This window comes from Brassica napus, chromosome C5 (assembly GCF_020379485.1).
Source record: "Brassica napus cultivar Da-Ae chromosome C5, Da-Ae, whole genome shotgun sequence".
In the NCBI taxonomy this organism is placed as follows: Eukaryota; Viridiplantae; Streptophyta; class Magnoliopsida; order Brassicales; family Brassicaceae; genus Brassica; species Brassica napus.
The window spans coordinates 28,717,523-28,738,654 of record NC_063448.1 but is presented as its reverse complement, the minus strand read 5'-3'; the positions used below and the strand labels follow the sequence as shown (position 1 = coordinate 28,738,654).

The following is a 21,132-nucleotide window of genomic DNA, read 5'->3' as shown; positions in this document are numbered from 1 at the left end:
TGACTCCATAGATGTCTTACCTTGAGATTAAAAGTCTTTGAGAGATTTCGGAAACAACTCGAGAGTTCTCTGCAGATGTATAGATCAAGTTTCTTAGTAAAACCCTTTAATTGTTTGTTTTTGTTGTGTTTTTTTTTTGTTTTTTTCTGCTCAGGTTTAGTGTTCAACATGTTCTTTTTTTCTTACAGAACAGGACAGTGACCATGATCAAGGAGAGAATCAGAAACTGAGTCTATATCAAGCCTTGAGTCTAAAGACCCTCCTTGCAGATTATCTGCTTCTGATAGCTTACGAAGGTACACATATCTCCCAACACCATCTTATGTACACAAAAAAAAAAGAAGATCCCTACTCTGTTTGGTGTTGGCTATCTGAGTCACCCTTTGCTTATAGTTAAATGTATGAATAATAAGAAGGCCAGTTTCTGCATCCCAAGGATCGGGTGACTCATCATCATCATTCCCTTACTTTCTTGAACTAAAATGCTTCATAATATCTGATACTAAAGACTGTTGCAGATAGAATAAGGGGGTCTGTTTGAATGCACATAGTGGCTTTGATAGTTTCTGCCTTTGAGTTATCTTAGTGTCGTTACTGTGCTTCAGTGTAAACTTATATCGTTTGGGATAGTTTCTGCATCCCAAGGATCGGGTGACTCATCATCATCATTCCCTTACTTTCTTGAACTAAAATGCTTCATGATATCTGATACTAAAGACTGTTGCAGATAGAATAAGGGGGTCTGTTTGAATGCACATAGTGGCTTTCATAGTTTCTGCCTTTGAGTTATCTTAGTGTCGTTATTGTGCTTCAGTGTAAACTTATATCGTTTGGGGATAGCTTCTAACTTAAACGTTCAATCTCTTTATTTCTATTCATGTTCTTAGTAAGACCTTATTGTGTCTAATTAATGAACTTCTTACTGAAGCTTTTCTGGACTTTAAGCTACTGATGAATCTCATGTGTATTTGTGCTTCTAAAATTGGGATGTATTCCTCTTTTGAGTTTTTGTGAATCTATTTAAATGTTATTGGTCATAATTGGATCGTTATTACATTCGCCTTCAACGAATCGTAATTCACAATGTAAACATACATACGTTTGTGAACATACCTTCATACATTTGTGAAGCATTCATAGTCTTATCTATTACTCCAGCCTCCACAATAAGATTTTCTCAAGTAATGAAGTGTCACGTTCTTCCTTTTGCAGCTACATACGTTTGAGTTGCTATTATAGTTAATGTGCGCATTAAGATAATGCAAAGATGAATGTCTGAATCTCAGTTTTCAGTTGCAAAAGCTAAGGAAGATAATGATGAAAAGCATAAACCATCAGCTCGCTATCACAATGCTTCTCAGGTCTTTCTCTGACTTTCTCTTTCTCTATATTTCTAATTGTCCCAAAAATTTTAGGTAAGATAGACGATGCTATAGGAGATTCACTAATTTTCCTGGTGCATTTTTGAAGAATCTTCTGAACACATGTGTCCTTATATACTTCTACAATGTTTAGTCTAATGATGGTCCTAAGTGAACATACTTTTTTCTGGGATTACAAAACTTGATTTCCTAAAATCTATCTTCACTCTAAACTTGTGAAGAGTATCACTCTAAACAGCATATTTTGTTTATCTATGTAGTACATGGGATTTCCGTTACGTCTGGTTTCAATCGCTCTCTCTCTATGTGATCTAGCATATATGTGTCGTAGCTGTAATGTATTGTATGATCTCTCAAATTGTTCTGTAGGTTGTTATTAGATGAGAACATGTTAGTGTAAATTTGGTTTCACCTGTTGACTTCACCATTCCGTTCTTTCATGGTGTACAAGCTCCATGCTATCAACTGGTCTAACTATTTTCATTTGGTTTCAGTCTCAATCCGTTCATTCATAGCAGGAACTCAGAGTAGTTATACCAAGACCTGAGCTTTTACCAGGCTTACATGTTCAAAGAACCTACGATTACAGCCAAAAATGGTTCTTCCTCTCTGTATGGTCTCATGCTCAACTAACATTGGCCTCCCATTGTGTCCGGTGAGGCTCATTAGCCAAGCATCTGATATATTAGCTTAAACCTTACCGTCTTGAAACTCTCATGAGTCAACTATAATATTTTGGTTAATAATTGAAGGTAAGTTAGAATTTTTGCTGACAAAAAAAAGTTAAAATTTATTTATCATTGGTGCAATATGGGGCGTTTGAGAGATTTGTTGGGAACAAGAGGTTTTATGGATCTGGGCATTCCTGAAATTTCAACAGTTGCTGAAGCTATACAGAAACACAGAAGGAGAAGACATCGTGTTGTGATTCTGAACAAAGTTGAGGAGGAGATTGAAAAGATAAAATCTGCAAATAATAGTGCAAAGGACGTTGCAGTTTGGAGAAATAAAGCAGAGATTTATAAAGCTATGTTCTCCTCCCATAACACTTGGTTGTTGATCCGCAAAGAATACATTTTGCAAAGATGGAGCAAATATATATGGTTCAAACACGCCACGCCGAAATATTCGTTTCATGTGTGGATTGCAACGTTAGACAGATTGTCGACATGTGATAGGATGTTGAGATGGAATCCTGATATAGATCCAACTTGTGTATTGTGCAAACTGGAAGTGGAGACAAGAAATCACATGTTCTTCTCTTGTGCTTACTCGAGCCAAATATGGGGAACGCTCATGAGGGGTCTGCTTTGTTCGGGGTATACTGAGAGATGAGATGATATTGTTGAGTTAATGCTTGCGCAAGGTCAGAATCGGGTGAGGCTCTTCCTGATAAGATACGCATTTCAAGCAGCAGCTCACTCGATCTGGAGAGAGAGGAACTGCAGACGGCATGGAGGAAAGCAGCTTCCTCATGTTATGCTGGCTAAAATCATTGATAAAAATGTGCGGGACAGGTTGTCCACAATTCGGCGCCAAAGAGATCAAAAGATGGAGAAGAGAATGAGAATGTGGTTTGGTACAAGATAGCAAATTTAAGCAGTAGTTGTTGTAGTTTGCCTTTCAGTCTTTTGATGCATTTCATGTAAAAACGTTTTTTGGATGAATACAGTTTAACATTTATTCAAAAAAAATAAAAATAAATAAGCTCTGTTTTTCTATCTTCCATTCATTTTTTGGTCTACAGAAACAGCTCTGTGGTAACAATGCAGCCATTATCCGCAATGTGTGATTGGCAAGTTTGGGCATACCTTCAAATTTGTTCACTCCATGAGCTCTTCTTCTTCTTCCCTAAGCTACTGCCCGGTGGTTTCTTCAGTCACTGACATGCCCCTCACGCCTTACCCTCTTGAGTCCTCATTGCTCAGCACATTAGCACCCACTTGAGTCCTCATTGCTTAGCACATTAGCTCCATCATCATCATCCTCAGATGAAAACGCACAGAGCTTCACTCTTCGAGCTCCAAACAAACTCAAAACCACAACACAAGTGGTGGCTCTGAACCGTTGCTGCTGAAGTCTCTCCGTCTTCTTCTTTGACAACGAGCCTGCAGCCATTCTGATCCTGCTGAGACCAAAAAGAAGACCCAGTTAGCATTGAGTTTAAGACTTCGAAGTTTAAGATATAACGCTCAAAGGAGAGAATCTCGCTCTACTTCTTCTATTGTTCTATCTATCCCTCTTTTCCTTTTATCAAACTTGCATGAACTGAGGAACATGAAATATGTTTATAAACTATAAACATGTTTGGGACCAAGTAAGATAGATTGAACTATAATGAGTTTTCTTTTTTTATATATGAAAAAAGAAACTAAAAATATTTGTGTAAAGCTTTGAAAAAAAACTGATCATTGTAATTTTTTATGCATAATTCTTGCATTTCGTTACGTTTCTTTCATGATCAAAATTTGTGTAATGCTTTACTACGAATCTCATTAACTTTATATTCTTAAATAGTATGGATAAAAAAAATTACAACAAATAGAAACATATGCAAATTGTTTAAAAACATCCATATAAATATACTATTACGCAAGAATGCACTGCACCAAAATTATATTAAACCCACCAATTGTTTGGTCAATAGTTATTACTAAATCGAGACGAACATAACAAAACCAAAAAAATTTAATCCAACAACATATTCGGCTATTTAAAAACGTTACACACGTTTGTCAAGCCCAAACAAGACTACATTAACAAACGTAATAGTCCAATGTCTCTAACGGCCCTTGATTTGTTGATAAAATGCGCCACTTACTACTACAAACATAAAACACCGTGATGGCGTGATATATCAAAATATCAAATGCTATTGTATCCAGAAAATAGAAAATGTTTTATAGAAATTATGAATTGGATTAAAAAAGGTCAACTATAGTTTCAGCAATGAAATGAAAATATAAAATATATATAGTTTCATAGACCAATATAAAAGAACACGGCAAAAAACACATAAAAAATTAGATTATTAAAACAAATAGATTAAAATATGGAAAAATTGGAAAAAATAGACACTTTGAAGTTTGATTTGTCTCAATAAGATTTTTTGAAGATTTTTTTGCAAACTAGGATTTTATTTCCTGTTAATACCATAATACCCTTTTAATTAACCAAATAATATGAATTTTAAATATAAATTATAATTTTCGTAATTTATTTAATATTAATTAAAAAACTAAAAAAACAGGTAAAAACAAAAGGAAAAAAAAGAACACGGTTAAAGGGTTTAGGGTTAATCTAATAACCTATTTTTTATCTCGTCTTCTCCGCCTTTTTCTCTTCACTCCTTCCATGGCCATTATCGGTTACGAGTTCTTCATCAGGGTTCCGCGAATCCTTTCGTCTCTAACCTCGTTTTGGTCATTTTACTCTTCGTACTCAAACACTACATCCAACGAAATCGAATTCTTCTTCCTCAACGAGTTTCGGGTTACGAGTTCTTTGCTAAATCGAAGTGTTCTTCCATCAATTTCATCAAAATCTCACGTTTCTTCACACTAAGTATGTGATTTCTTCTATTGAGTCTCTTAAGAGATCCCTTCTCTAAACCCTAGATTTGATTAATCTGCTTTTGAATTTATTGGATTGCAGAGTTTTATGATCTTTAATCTACTTTTGTTTTCCTCCTCCATTAACGAGTTTTTTGAATTTATTTTCTCCGGAAAACTTGTTTCATTTCATATCAGGAGAGAGTTTTAATCCCATGTAACTTTCATTTCACTACAGGCTGCTGCTGTCTCTGTTTCAATTGGTAACGAACGTTCACTTACGAGATCTGTCTTCAAGGTGATCCCTCCTTTCTCTCTCCTTACAGATTCCTATTTTCTCTAGTGTTTAGTAAACAAAACAAAAAGCTCTCATAAGGTTAACCATGACCTGTCTTTGTACACAGAATCTTTGGATTCTATTTTCTTTCTCCTGGCTCTCCAGTCACATTCCTTTAGATTATGTTTGCTTGATTTTCTCATTTCATCTGAGTTTGATCTCAAACCGTCGTTTGCTTGTGTTGTGTCGCTTTTCATCCTGCAGCATAACAATAGCATAAGCTTCAACACCAAGTCATGGTCATCTTCCTTGGCGTTAACCCAGAAAACAAGTAAACCAGGAGCTCCGCACAATGTGCGCCTTTACTCTATTGCATCAACGAGGTATGGAGACTTCTTTGACGGTAAAGCAGCGAGTTTGTGTGTACGCAGAGCTGTTTATTACGATCCCGAGACTGGTAAAGAAGACCCTTCAAAGAACGGAGTCTGCAGCAACTTCCTATGTGATTCAAACCCGGAGACAAGATTCAAATCACAGGTATGTAATCTAACTTGCATACATATAGAACCATTGAAATAAGAGTTATGTTTACTTAAAGTTTAATTTTCGAATCCAGGTCCATCTGGGAAGGTGATGCTACTACCAGAGAATGATCCAAACGCGACGCACATAATGATAGCAACGGGAACATGAGTGGCTCCTTACAGAGGCTACCTACGTCGACTGTTCATGGAAAACCTCCCAAACTACAAATTTGGCGGCTTAGCTTGGCTCTTCTTAGGCGTGGCCAACACCGACAGCCTTCTCTACGATGATGAGTTCAGCAAGTACTTGAAAGACCACCCGGATAACTTTAAGTTCGACAAGGCGTTGAGCAGAGAAGAGAAGAACAAGAAAGGTGGGAAGATGTACGTGCAGGACAAGATTGAAGAGTATTCTCAGAGAACGAACCATGTAATGACATGAGTCATCAAGAATAATCTTATCTTAGCTTTACATGTGCTGCCATAAACCCCAACCAAACGTTTTATAGAATAATTCAAAAGATATTCTAACCGGTCTAACCAAGAAAAATGTAGGTTATTTTTTGTATGAATTTTGGAAAAACCATACAGTTGTTGGAATATTGCATTTTTGTTGTGATTTATAGACTGTTTTGGTCTTAAACACACAAATAAGCTGGCCCGATTCGAGTTAGAATTTGGTATGGTGTATAAAAGCAAATGTGTGCATGCAGAAACCAAACCAAACCGAGATTTGGTTTCTTGTCTCTGAAATTCGAACAAAGGAGAACTGGTTATTCAAATCGATATTGACTCGTATGCGATCTGTATTCTTCCACTTCTGGCCATCATTCTTTGTGCATACGATATTGACCGTTAAGAACTGGTTCATCCTCAACATTACTTGAATCACACGGCTCCTTATTCAAATCGATATTGACTCGTTCTTTTTGATTTACACCCAAACCAGAGAACGTGACACACAAGGTAGTAAATCAATCCCTCTTTGCATACGCCACAAAATTAGATGCTTGCCGATCATTGGTGATAATAATTGGAGGATTCCCTCTTTGATTCACCATCGAATAACTGAACTCGGTATTAAGAACATTATGGTCCAACCAATAATATTCCTCACACACGATCCTCTTGAGCTTCTCCAATGGAGTAGTAGTTTCTAATGTTACCATTCGACCACGCCTTGCTTTGTCTACCACCAAACTCCACTCTTCACTGCAACTAGACACTCATTCACCAGATTTAACATAGATTAGAACCATGTTGTATTGATAGAGAGAAGAGATGACTTTGTGGAGGAAGAAGAGAGAAACACAAACGAAGAGAAAAAGATCGTGGGAGGAGGAGGAGGAGAAGAACGTGGAGAAAATATTCTCAAATATATTTTGAGAGATTTAGGGTAGATTTAGTTTAGATTTAGGAAACTTCTTTAACCGAATATGGAAGTTTCCCTATTTTCACGATTTGCCTAGAATATGTTCACTACCTAAGCATAACACCGTATAGTAGGTGAGAAATGTATTCTTCCTGTAAGCGCCATATAAGGTAAAAGGCAGAACAAGTTATGTCGCGTAATATAACCAACCTATATCATTGAATTGTGGCTATATATCGTTATCAAGCTGTAGGTAGACCGAAGACTTAAAACTTTGCTAGAATATACAAGAAAAGTTAGTTTACGGTATATACCCTTGATATGTCTATGTTTAAAACTTAGAATTAGACATATAAACTAGGTAGATTAACAGAATGAGTATTCTAACTGTAGCTAGAAGATAAAATAAAATATTTTTCCAATTTTTTTTTTAAAAGTTTAAACATATATATTGTCATACTTATGTTTCTAACAACTTTCATATTTTTTTACATTTTTAAATTCGATTTACTATTTTTCCCATTAAAGAAGGGTAAAACATGTCCAAAATTGCTAAAAGTATGAGAAGTCTTATTATGACAAACAAAAGTTCAAAGTGTCATTTTTTCAATCCCCTATATATTAATTGAGAAACATTTGAAAAATTAGAACCTTAATTTTGTATTAATTAAAAAAAAAACCAAATCCTAGGTGGCACTCTAAATGCCTTCTAAATTTCATTTCAAAGAATTCTAGAACATCTAATATAAAGCGTAGTTTAATCTAATGGTGTCACATTATTCCATAATTATATAACACTAAAGAACATTATATTAACCTAAAATATATGAAGTGTGTATTCTTTCCTTAAATAAAAGCTACGGAATTACCTAATATGATTTACATATATACGGGAATTAATGATTATGAATAATAAAGATTTGATAACAATTTTTGCATCCTTCTTCATTTTTGTTTAAATTTATATTATTAAAAAAACTTAAACAATCACATTAACCATATAATAAAAAAAATTAGATTTTTTCTTATATGTTATATTTTGAATTTTTTAAAATGACTTTAAATTACAAAAATGAGGAAACCTTTATATTTTATATTTTTTTTAAACGACTTTAAAATACAAAAATGAGGACACCATATATGTTATATTTTTCTTATATGTTAGAATTTTCTTATATGTTATATTTTGAATTTTTTTAAAAAGACTTTAAATTACAAAAATGTAAGTTTTCCTTAAGTATACGACTAAAAATATTAAAATGACATGTATCAATTCGATGGTTGATTTGAAAGATTTCAAAACCATATGGAAGATAAAAGTCAAAATAATTCAACTGTGAAAACAATACTGTTCACTTTGTTCAAGAATGTGTTCGCTGGAAAAAATAAGGTTTTTATGTCATATTTTGTTTATAATGTCCACTAGAGAACATTATATTAACCTAAAATATAAGAAGTGTGTATTCTTTCCTTAAATAAAAGCTACAGAATTACCTAATATGATTTACATATATATGACAATTAATGATTATGAATAATAAAGATTTGATAACAATTTTTGCATCATTCTTCATTTTTGTTTAATTTTATATTATTAAAAAAATAAACAATCACATTAACCATATAAGAAAAAATCTAATTTTTTCTTATATGTTATATTTTGAATTTTTTAAAATGACTTTAAATTACAAAAATGAGGAAACCTTATATGTTATTTTTTTTTAAAACGACTTTAAAATACAAAAATGAGGACACCTTATATGTTAGATTTTTTCTTATATGTTATATTTTGAATTTTTTAAAACAACTTTAAATTACAAAAATGTAAGTTTTCCTTAAGTATACGACTAAAAACATTAAAATGACATGTATCATTTCGATGGTTGATTTGAAAGCTTTCAAAACCATATGTAAGTTAAAAGTCAAAATAATTCAACTATGAAAACAATACTATTCACTTTTTTCAAGAATGTGTTCGATGAAAAAAATAAGGTTTTTATGTCATAATTTTTTTAATGTCCACTAGAGAACATTATATTAACCTAAAATATAAGAAGTGTGTATTCGTTCTCTAAATAAAAGCTACGAAATTACCTAATATGATTTACATATATATGGCAATTAATGATTATGAATAATAAAGATTTGATAACAATTTTTGCATCCTCCTTCATTTTGTTTAATTTTATATTATTAAAAAAAATAAACAATCACATTAACCATATAATAAAAAATTAGATTTTTTCTTATATGTAATATTTTGAATTTTTTAAAATGACTTTAAATTACAAAAATGAGGAAACCTTATATGTTATTTTTTTTTAAAAATGACTTTAAAATACAAAAATGAGGACACCTTATATGTTAGATTTTTCTTATATGTTAGATTTTTCTTAGATGTTATATTTTGAATTTTTTAAAACGACTTTAAATTACAAAAATGTAAGTTTTCCTTAAGTATACGACTAAAAACATTAAAATGACAAGTATCAATTCGATGGTTGATTTGAAAGCTTTCAAAACCATATGGAAGATAAAAGTCAAAATAATTCAACTGTGAAAACAATACTGTTCACTTTTTTCAAGAATGTGTTCGATGAAAAAAATAAGGTTTTTATGTTATAATTTGTTTAATGTCCAATCCGATCAACCCATGATGTATTAATTATAGTTTTGTTCCATTATTTTTAATAAAAATTGATCTGATCCATCGAAAAAAAATTATATAATAACAACAAAAAATATTTTATATATATAAATAAAATGATCACATATATAAAAAAAAACTATCGATAATATATATATAAATAAACTCACCCTGCGCAAGGCGCATATCTTATCCTAGTTCTCCCTTAAAATATCTACACAGTCATAATAAAATAAAACTTATCCCCATTCAATTTGGGGAAATTGCCACAAATACCACATTCATAATACTACTTTTCATGTTTATACTTACTTCTACCCTCACTTTTAATTAAGGGTAAAAGACATTTATACCCATAGGATTAATTAATATAGACTTAGGGTTTAGAGTTGAAAGGTGAGGTAGGATTTTTGGAATGTGAAATTTAGGATTCTAATAAATATATAAATACTTAAAAAATAAAAATAAAATAAAAAATAGTTTCAAACATAATTTTTGATTTTCAAAAAGAAATTTTGAAAGAAAAAAAAATAAAAAGAAATTCAAAAGAAATTATTATAATAATTTTAAATAAAACTATTTTATTAGTATATATATTATTACATTTTCTGAATTTTTTTTGCTAATTTTGTATTCTCTAAAAATAGAGAATAATGAAAATTACGGTCATTTTAATTCAAATATTTATTAAAAATAACAATATGATCTCATAATTATTTTCATTGTTTGTTTTTCTATAATATCATTTTCTATAATGATTTTAAATGCTTCATTAATTAATGTAAAATAGTTTTTATTATAACTTCCCGCCCACAGGACGGGCCGACCCTAGTCTTTAGTAAAATAAAGATGTTTTCTTATAGGAAAAAGAGGCTAGTATAAATACGGGAAGTGATTGAAATTATAATTTTCACACAATCAATATAGAAATTCTAAATGGGTATTTTTCTCTTACTTTCGTCGAAGTTAATTTCTTTTATGTGCACAACAATTTTGTCAAGGAAAACTTTTATCTTCTTTACTAAAAGTTTTGAATCATTTTGTAAATCATATTGCACAAACCAGTGAACCTATAATCATATAATGTTGTTGGCCTAGCTATTTTAGGATCACAGAAATGTTCGTATGGTTGGTTCCATTTTTCATGTATGATGTATCAAAAATGTTTTAGCTTCACAGATCACATCTTTTCCAATAATATCCCAACCTAACAGATACAAATGAGTTGTTAAGGCATCAGGTCCCATATTTATATCCTCACATATATATTTCATGATTGCCTCAACTATTTTTGTTGCATTCACTTTTTTCGTTAATTTTGCATTTATTTCTCTTTAACGAACGGTTTGAAAAAGTTCTAAATTGATATTTCACAGCAAAAGAAAAAATAAAAATTAATAATAACTTTTATCTTATTTTATTGTAAAATTTGCCGTTCCAATTTCAATTAAAATCAGGACGTCCAAAATAATTATTTTGGTTGTGCTGTTTTGGGATTTTAAAAGCTATTGCAAAATGGTTTGTTATGGGCAATGCAAGAACCTCTTAATCTATCGAACATGGAATATTAAAATTCGAAGAGAGCACTAGAAACATTATGACTCTAAAGCTTTTACTCAGAGTAACAATTATATTTGACAAAGAAATAAGAATTTTCATTAAATTAAAATTTTAAATAAAAATACTTTTAGTAGTCATACCTTTATATTTTTTTTCCTTTTTTCATAAGAATGCAACTTTGACTATTCCCAAGATCATGGTTGTGTACAGAGAAGTTATCCATAAGAACAAAATCCAGTTTGTAAGTATAAGTAATCTAACCACAAATGATGGTCTAATGACATGTGAGTTTTAGATTGATAAGCAATTTAAGTTCAAAGGCCCTCCACAATACTCGATCGTGTGGCCACACAAATATGCGCCTCTTACTTACAATTCATTTGAATATCTGAAAGACGATATATCTGTGGATTACACTTTTCTTTGGAAATTAATTTGAGCCCCTCAATAAGTTCGGGATACTCTAGATTAAAAAAGTATGTAATCGTTTACATTCGTACAAATCTTCTACTATATAACTATTCTATATAAGAAAATGTTATTTATTTATATTATTCAAAAACTGATATGCTATTATTGTACATTAAAAGAAAGAAAAAAATCCATTCAACCATACTTTATACAGACAGATATCATCAATTGTAAACCTCACAACTGTAATTTAGTTTAGTAAAATTGTAATATATAATAATATATGAGGTGTTTTTATTTTTTCTTCAGAAGTCAGAAAAGATTTAGGGGTTTCCATAAAAGAAAGAATTATAAAAGGAAATTATTCAAAAAAAAGTTGGAATACAGGGTTTAGAGATGAATGATGAATCATCCATGATGATCCAAGGGTCATGATCTATCACTTAAACGAAGCCTTGATATTCTTTCTATCAGAAGGTATATGAATTTCAATCTCATTAATAAGAGATATGAACGAGGAAGTATATTATAGGAAAAAAAGATTGCACTTCTTGACCAATTTGACTGGAAAATCATCTATTTAAACTTCGTCTAGAAAGATCATTTCACCACCGCCATAAAAAATCTAAGAAATATCATGGCTTATTCTTCTTCTCTTTTTCCTTCTCCGTTTTTCTCAACCGATTCTTCTTTATTTGAAGTGGAGGTAACTCGAGACGAGTTCCATTCTTTCCACAAAATCGACAGAGACTTGTTCACTCGCCTCGTCTTTGTTCTAAAACGAGACATGAACCAATCGTCTCAAGTGATTGCGTTTCTCCTCGTGGTCGAGGAACTTGGCTTCGCACGCAACTTGGTCGCGTATCTTGTCTCATCACCAGACATATTAATCGACGCGGTGGCCAGCGAAGTCGGTGTGTGTATAAGTATCTTATACAACCAAGACTACTCAAGCTTCTTCCTCCTTAACCACAACAACAATGATGAGGTGGTTATACCTTTTCTCAAAGGTCTAACTGACAGTAATCTCACACTCAGTTACATCAACCAGTACCGCGAAACTATTCTCGTTGGAGTGACAAAGAATTTGAACGATGTCTGCAACCGAGCTTTCGATGATATATACGAGAAGGGCTACAAGGAGCAACTGTTGGCGTTAGAGAGGGCGACAGTCATTGAGGAGATGAAGAAGATCCGGTTGGGTGCTCCACAACAAACCCTTACTAGGTTGAGTGTTCAACACCAAACCCCTAGCTGGTGGAATGTTCAACAACAGATCCCTCGTAGGTCGAGTGTTCAAAAAGGAAACTCTATTAGGTCGAGTTTTCGACAATCAACCCCTATAAAGGTGAGTGCTCCACAAGAATGGGTTCCTGCTCCAGCTGTTGATGAAAAAGCAAAGGCGGCCGTGAAGGAGACAAAGAGGGTGGACAACAAGGATGACGAGGAAGAGGTAACACCGGCGGATGATAGGACGGTGTTTCTGACGTTTTCCAAAGGATATCCAATTTCTGAATCGGAGGTTAGGGTTCACTTCACGAGGAAGTTTGGAGAAGTGATAGAAGCCATAGTGATGCAAGAAGTGCAAGAAAATGAGCAGCCCTTGTTTGCGAGGATGGTGTTGAAGATGGAATATGCATCGAAGATTGAAGAGATCGTGACTCCAATGAACAAAAACAAGTTCACTATTGATGGAAAACATGTTTTGGTTCGCAAGTTCTTTGCTGCCCCCTCCTCCTCGCATGTTTGACCGTCTTCTTGAGTTTTATAAGTTGTGTTTTTGCTTCCGAATAAAAAATGGTGTTTGTTCTTTATTAATACTTTGTAATTCATTAAAGTGCCAAGATGGATTACTTATTTTCTAATACATCTTTCGTTTTGAATTTGAATTTTTTTCTATTGGATAATACAATTTTAAAACCTAAAGTGCAGCACCCAAGGAGCAAAAGACCTTTTTTTCCTCGGTTGTAAAAGTTCAGAATAAATATTTAAATAAAATGACTGATATAGTGATATAATATTAGAATATTAATAATTAAATTAGAATCTTAACATTAATGACATTTATAAATTTGATAAAAAATACCACAATATCAGATTTTTTAAGTTTACAAAATGAAACTTTTCCTGGACCAAAGTTTAAAATTAATTACGATAAAATTATATGTAAGGTAACAAACGGCTCTCATAGAATTATCATTATCAAACAAAATCTAGGTTGTTCTTATTTCGTGGTACGATACTGTTTTTTTTTTAATGAAAATAAATTTTAGCATGTAGAAAAAGAGGTACGGACTAACATGAATAGACAACAAAACCAAACAAACAAATAGTAGCCATTGGAATTATTTTGCAAGGAATTCATTCATTATTAGTGGAAAGTGTCATATTTTGAAATGTAAAATGCATGATATAATTCGGGGTATGTAGTTTGTACAGAAGAATAATAAATCAAAGCTTATTCAGATGGTTACCAAATATGGTATTCACGATCAAAGCTTGATCTTAACATTCATACAAGAAAAGAATAAACCAAAGCTATTAGATGGTACTACGAAGGCAATGTTATTTCCGTAGGAAAAAATAACCGCTGAACTCTACTTAAATCCCACCATTATGTCTTGTTTCCAAGATAAAAGCATGAATTTTGTTTCGTGTTTACTTAAGAATTTTGATGAATCATATCACTGTTATTGTATTTCAACATGGACAAACCAGTTAACCCTAATTAAAACCCCTTACCAATCCTTAAGTTTTAGTTTCAGCTATGACAATTTGACTTTTGATCCAATAGGCTACAGATGTTCGGTACAACTTGTAATAGTGTTTGAAGCATGGTTGTGAAAGTACAGAGTGCTCTTCTACTGCATCTGTGGAGTTAACAGAGACAAGAACTAATGCGACAATAAAAGAAATAATTACCGCAATCGGTGGATATGTGAAAATAATGGAGAAAGGAATCTTCGGGTTGAAGAGTGGACGTAAAAGCTTGGGAAGTCTAATGCTGCAACTAATTGCTATTATTTATGGAGAACATGCGGTAACAGGAAAGCTCCGGAAACATATATGGAGGTAAAACCTTCAATTCATCCTCTTAAAGGCAAGAATTATGCTCGTCTTCTACATACCATGTTCAATCAACCAGTGCTCATGGGATTTTGGTTACTCTCAAACACACCACATGAGTGATGATGATATTGCTTGGAATTGTCAAAGGTTGGCAATACCTCTAACAATTCCACATCTGAATGATATTAGGAGAATTCAAAATCCGGATGTTATGCTTCTCGAATAAATCATGAATGTAGATAAGTGTGTATATAAGGTTGGAAAAGAACTAAAAATATTCTGACTCTGTTGTAATATCTGCTAAGGAGGGGAAGTGGTGGACTAGCCATCTTTTGAAATGATGAGGTCAAGATTCATTTTGGAAAACCCTTCTCTCTATTGTTCAAACATGTATGTAAAAGATGGCAGAAATACTTTTTGACATGTATGTTGAACTATCGTCAGGCTCATTGGCGAAAACTTATAAATTTGCTGCTGCTCAACTTTATCAGCACAAACCTCAGCTAATATTTCGGGACTTCAGTGATATTAAAGGAAATTATGAGAAGGAGTTAGGAGTTATCAGATCATAAGCCTCATTTTTCTTATTTAATCATATGATATTGTTATCCGGGCTTCATGATTCAAAACAACAAAGGGGAGATTTACTTGTATCTATACCAATAAAGTTGCCTTTTTTTCACTCCTTGGGGGGGGGGGAAATGCCACGTGTCACCATAATTTATACGATGCGTTTTCTGATTTATAATTTCGTTTGGGCTTTTATTTACATTCAAGACCCAGAGTTAGACATTGGTTTCTTCGTTGAGGGTCACTTTGCCTTTGGGGCTTCGAGCGTCTGACGACGAAAGTTGCAGAAATCGTAAACGACGATCACCTCTCCGTAACATCTCAACGTTGCATTCGGATGATTCCCTCTATTCTTATGTCTTGCCTTTTTCAAATACAGTAATAAGTATGTTTTCTACAATCCTTCTCCCAAAATTTACTATTTGATAACAGTTTATCGTCATCCCCTCTCTATTAAGTAGGCAAACAAGGGCTTTTTCTTTCTTTTATGTGATCTCTGATATAATAGATAATGATGGTGGATTTGTGAAGCGATGCCGTTAACGTCAACCCGGAGGGAAGGATCGGAGTTCAGCTATACAGGCGGTTTCTGCTGTGGCGGAAGGTTCAAGGGGGTTTTAAGCTTAATAAAAGAATGGAATACAAGTATATGCAATGTGCATCACCATCTCTGTTTGATCGGGAAACGGTACGGAACGAGAGAACGTTTAGTTTTTAGATGTGGACTAAGCAAAGACATCTTATTAACGGTCAGAAGAGCGTTTCGTTGGTTACAAGGAAAGGAGATGCGTGAAAAGAAAGGTGTCGGAGCCTAGAAGGCTTTACCGGAGAGATACAACAAGGCGAGATAACAAAGGTAAAACCCTAATCTAGCCGCCCAGTGAGTGTCAGTGATTTCGGATCCTTATCTCGTTACGTCTCCTTCCCTTTATATAGTTGACCTCGTGCTCTCCCATGACCTAGTTTGCATCGTCTTCGTGGGCTTCTAACTCTCTGGGCCGAAAAGCCCATGCTGTCTCGAGAGGCCGTTAAGTCGGGGATGCTTAGCCGGGAAGTCGACCGAAAGCTTTCCCACGTTACGCCGAGAGACGCACGTTTTGAGCCATCACGCCGAGCCATCGTTTCGTCCTGAGTGGGCTGGGCCGCCTGTTCTTCGGGCCTTGAGGGATGTCAAATTCACCTTCTACAGTAAGTCCCCCTAGTTCATCGAGATAAACGTCCTGTTGAACTTGATAAATTTATAAGGTTAATGGCTTGGAAGAACAGACGGGTCGTCTCGAAGGTACATTATCGGATCGGGCATCGCGAGGCACCGTTAAGTATTTCGCTCTGTCGGGCGGTTTAATCAAATCTTAGCCAAACCGGTTTTGGTTTGGTTAGATCCGATTCCACCCCAAACGCTGGTTCGACTTGGAGTCGGGGCCGGTTATTTCGGGAAGCCGAATCGACGTTTCGATTTCTTAGGCGGCTAAATACTGTTCCTAGGCCCACGTAGGCCCACGTAGATATCATGATGACGCCTCGGGGAAGCACCCCATCTCTCCCCTATAAATACTTGCCCGCTTCTCATTCCCTCTATTCTTCTCCGCGTTATTCAGGTACTTTCTCTCTCTTTCCCTCCACTTCTCTCTCTAGGTTGTTGTTGCAACATAGATAGCGATATGTCGTCTGGTGGGAGGTTATCTCGTGAACAGAAAGGGAAAGAGGTTGCGACCGTATCTCGTCCCTCGAGAGACGCGAGCGAGGTTCCACTCGAGGAATTCGAACGGGTTCATCACGACGCGATGATGGACACCGGGAGCCTGGATCTGTCTCAAAGGATCCTAGTTTCCGAGTCTGCGCGTTCATTCCGGAAAGAAGTAAGGGGAAACCAAGCCGAGCCGCAGGCTTGCGAGAGAGACGGTTCTGGCGGTGCGAGAGACGGGGTCCTTCCCGCCGACTATATGCCGACGTGCTACTATCCTGGAGAGATCTACGAGGAACTGTCGGCAATAGCTCCCGAGTTCCCGTGCTCTCCAGATGTGAGTGGTCAAGCTTGGGAGAACGTTATGAAGACGCAGTCAACTCCTAACAGCGTGAAGAGGCTCCTGAGGGAACGCCGTGGATTTGGGGTGACCTTCTTGATTCCCTCGGCGAGCCAAAGGCCTTGGTCACCGCCAGTTAGGTATCAATGTGTCTACGAAACCTATTTTCGTGACGATACGAAGCTTTGGTTCCCAATTCCTCGACTAGTCACGGCATACGCGAGGCGCCGAGACGCAGCGATAAGTCAGTTTTTGAACGGTTTGTGGCATATTGCAGTTGCTTTGATGGTTTTGGCTGCAGAGATCGATGTCTCGCTGAGCGTTCGTACCTTCGAAGAGTTGACGTCCGTCAGTTCGTTGGAGGACGACATTCTATCGATAAAAATGCGGCCAAGCTACAACGTGATAGGGGGGCATCCTAATAAGGCGCTCGATTGGCAGAGGTCTTATTTCTTCATTAAATGCGATGATTTTGCCTTCGAGGATCCTCCAGACGATGACTACCGTGTCTTATGGAATACTTTGCTTGGTAGAACACTTTCGTTAACTCGTATTATTTCTTCGCATACTAACCGCCTTCTATTTTCGTTATCTTTTTTCTTTGCAGCCGACCATCTAACTTCTCGCGAATACCCGGAAGTATTTCTTGCGAGCGCTCGTGCTGTCGCGAGACTCGCTCAAGAGCACTGGGAGAATATTTCTTGGGAGAGGGTTCGCCGTTCGATCGATCGTATTTCCAGGAGTAGACCCATTTTTTTTATGTTCCACTGTGGACTTTTACTCTCTCCTTGGTGAACGAGTCTTTTCTCTCTATATATCCTTTGCAGGGGATTGGGATTCGAGTTACATTCCGTCGGTTAACAAGACCAAGAGACGTATCTCGCTGTTCACCGTTGAAGAGCAGAAGAAGATCAACGCAGCAAGGAAGATGAGGGGCCTTCCGGATCTGAGTGCTATGATGGCAGCAGAGCATGGCTTGTCAAATGCTGAGCCGTCTGTGCCTTCTAATGATTTGGTGACTGACGACGCGACCCTCGCGAGTTTTGACCATCGTGAATCCTCGCTTGGTGTTGTTGTCGTTGCTCCTAAGAAGAAGAAGAGCAAGAAGAGAGCCCGTGACGAGCCGCCTGTCAATGATGATCTCGAGACTCTTCCAGAGGAAGGTGATCATTCGGAGGCTGCGGAGCCGTCGACGAAGAAGAGAAAGAAGAAGAAGCAACTATCTTTGGAGGATAACGTCACGGATTAAGATAGCGAAATTGCCCGCCCCTCTGCTCCATCTGACCTGACTGACGGGCCCTCTCTTAACTTGGCCCTAGCGGATGAACCTTGGAATGTCTCGCCCGAGGTTCCGCTTCAGAAGAAAAGGTCGAAGCAAACTGGTGAGCGGGGGACGACCAAGCGCCAGGTTCCCCCCGTTGCTGTTTCATCGAACCCTGGGACATCGGTCCCCGGTTCATCGACTGGTGGTATTTCGGTCGTTAGGAAGACTTTGAAAGTCGAGTTTCCTGATCGTGTCTCGTTCGAGTATGACAGGCCAACTCCTCTCATCTATGCTGCGCACAAATGCGCGGAACTGGTTAGTCAGATCAAGTGCGGCCCAAAGCCCTTTCTGCCAGTCGCTGACTTGATCTTTAAGGACGAGTATGTTGATTCTGCTCGCACCAAGTTGTTGGTAAGACTCTCCTTCGGCTCTTTCGTTTCTTCTCTTACATACTTATTTTGTCTCTTAAGTGCTTTGGTTTTCGTGTCTCGCAGTGCGACGTGGTTTCGAACTTCGTCGTCGAGAAATATGACTCTGCGCTGAAAGAAGCGCTTGCTGAGTTAGAGAAGCTGAAGAAGACAGTGGTGAGCAAGAGCAGACTTCTCCGTCGAAGGAAGGCGGAATGGCAAGAGGAGTTCGAGAGGATGGCCGAGAAGCGAGATTGCGCGGTTGCTCAGGGGAAAGCTCTGAAGAAAAGAGCCGACGCAGCTGAAGAGGAGCTTTCCGTTGCTCGTTCTACTATCGAGGCTTTGGAGCTGCGGAAGGCCAATCTTATGGAAGAGATAGGAGCCAAGGCCGTGCAGCATAAGAAAGAACATGACCGCCTTAGGGACTCGCGTATTTACGAGGTTACGAAGGAGAGGGTGAGGGTCGAGACCGAGATGATTGCAAAATCCAACAAGCATTTCGGGAATTTGCGCGAATGGTGAACCCGCTGTGGACCTTTCGATACGGTGCGGTTGCTTCAAAGTCGAGCGTTCGGGACTAAGAGCTGCCTCGAGGCTTTAAAGGCTGGTGGCCGCGACATTCCTCAAGAGACTATTGACATGTTCGCAGCTAGAGAAAAACAGTTTGAAGAGGAAGCTTTGAAGCTTGATCCCGGCGAGATCCCGGAGACTGATTTGGTCTTTTATCCACTTCGCCTCGACTCTCAGTTCGTCGATATGCGAGCTTTCGTGGGTCTCGATCCGCATGGGTCTAACATACGCTTGATCGATCCGAGGACTGCTGGGGTTCTCCAAAGTCCCGCTGATCGTCCTGGAACCTCCGCTGCTTCCTCTCGTTCCGTGGAAGTTGATTGGTCAAAGACTGGTGCGCCTGCTCTTGACTCGCGAGCCGTTGATGAGGGAGTAAATTCTGTTGGGAACCAGGATGGGAGCAATGTTCTTGAGATCTCTGATTCTTCCGTTTCTGATTCGGAGGATGGTCAGGGTCGAGAATCAGACAAAGCCGACGCCGGCGAGGAGGTTGACGGGGTGCAGAGTGGAGAGATAATCGGAGATCAAGCGAACCCCTCCGAGAGTCAGCTTGAGATTCGTGGGGGAGAGGCGATAGCTCGTTTTGAGAGCGTCGATGCGGATCAACCCGTGCGTACCACCCTTCCCGAACCACCTCTCGACAATGATGCCGTAATGCAGGAACAGGCTAGAGACCCCGAGGAATAAATCCGTTGTCCTTTTTAGTTTGAAAGAACCTTGCTCTTCTTTTCTTTTCTTTATGTATTATGACTTGATCCATCGTGGTCTCTCGTTTGTTAAGACTGTCTATTTCTTATTGTTTACGAATTCTGCTTTATTTATATTGCTTCTTGGGCGTTCGATAACTTCGGGATTCGCGGTCCGAGAAGGTGTAGGTTTTATGCTGGTTTTCAGGAAACTCAGTAGATGTTTTGCCCGCAAGCGATTATAGAGTATGTGATTCACACCGTATTGAGACAATGATATAGTCGTTTTTCGACGTTGGCTCGTACGGGCTGCGAATTTAACAACTCGTGGTCAGGTGTCGTTGGGTCGTTTATCAAGCTTCCTGGTTTGCTCGATGTCGTTTGCCGATTTGGTACAAGTCAAAATAGGATAACTTTAGACCGTGAAAGATAATTTTTTAAATGACAACGGTTCCCAACTCGACTTCAAAGTAATTTCTAAGCGTTCGGTCGGCCAAAATCCTACTTAGTAAATTATGAAATGGATAGGAGTCATCATTTCGGACGTATCAGTTAATACTGTGATACGATCGGATTCCCACGAGTATGTGTGTGATCAGGACATACTTGGCTATGGGGTGCGAGTGCCGGTACGTTTGTCTCGAGATGCCGGGGCGAATCTCATGTAGGCATCGCGTGGATTGCGCAACTTCTTGGGGAAGTGTGTTTTTTTTTGGTTACGGCTTGACCCTTTAAGGTTGCCTACGTACCTCCTTTGTAGAGGATCAAGCCATTCGTAGTTCTTTGTTTTCAGAGTAAAAGTGGCTGATAGCGCATTT

General features: G+C 36.9%; 2 protein-coding genes and 1 pseudogene across 2 annotated transcripts; all 3 read left to right on the top strand.

Annotated features, from left to right (window-relative positions):
• Positions 1-2,665: 2,665 nt before the first annotated feature.
• On the top strand, positions 2,666-6,357 carry LOC106432373 (annotated as a pseudogene).
• Positions 6,358-12,361: 6,004 nt separating this feature from the next.
• LOC125587189 lies at positions 12,362-13,474 on the top strand. The gene has a single exon (XM_048757378.1). The coding sequence runs from the start codon at positions 12,362-12,364 to the stop codon at positions 13,472-13,474; it is 1,113 nt and encodes a 370-aa protein (XP_048613335.1).
• A 3,550-nt stretch (positions 13,475-17,024) lies between these two features.
• LOC125587188 (meiosis-specific protein ASY2-like) lies at positions 17,025-20,315 on the top strand. Its single transcript, XM_048757377.1, has 6 exons — positions 17,025-17,937; positions 17,995-18,117; positions 18,215-18,550; positions 18,707-19,062; positions 19,146-19,576; positions 19,622-20,315. Exons 1-6 carry the CDS (start codon positions 17,025-17,027, stop codon positions 20,313-20,315), a joined length of 2,853 nt encoding a protein of 950 aa, XP_048613334.1.
• Positions 20,316-21,132: the final 817 nt, after the last annotated feature.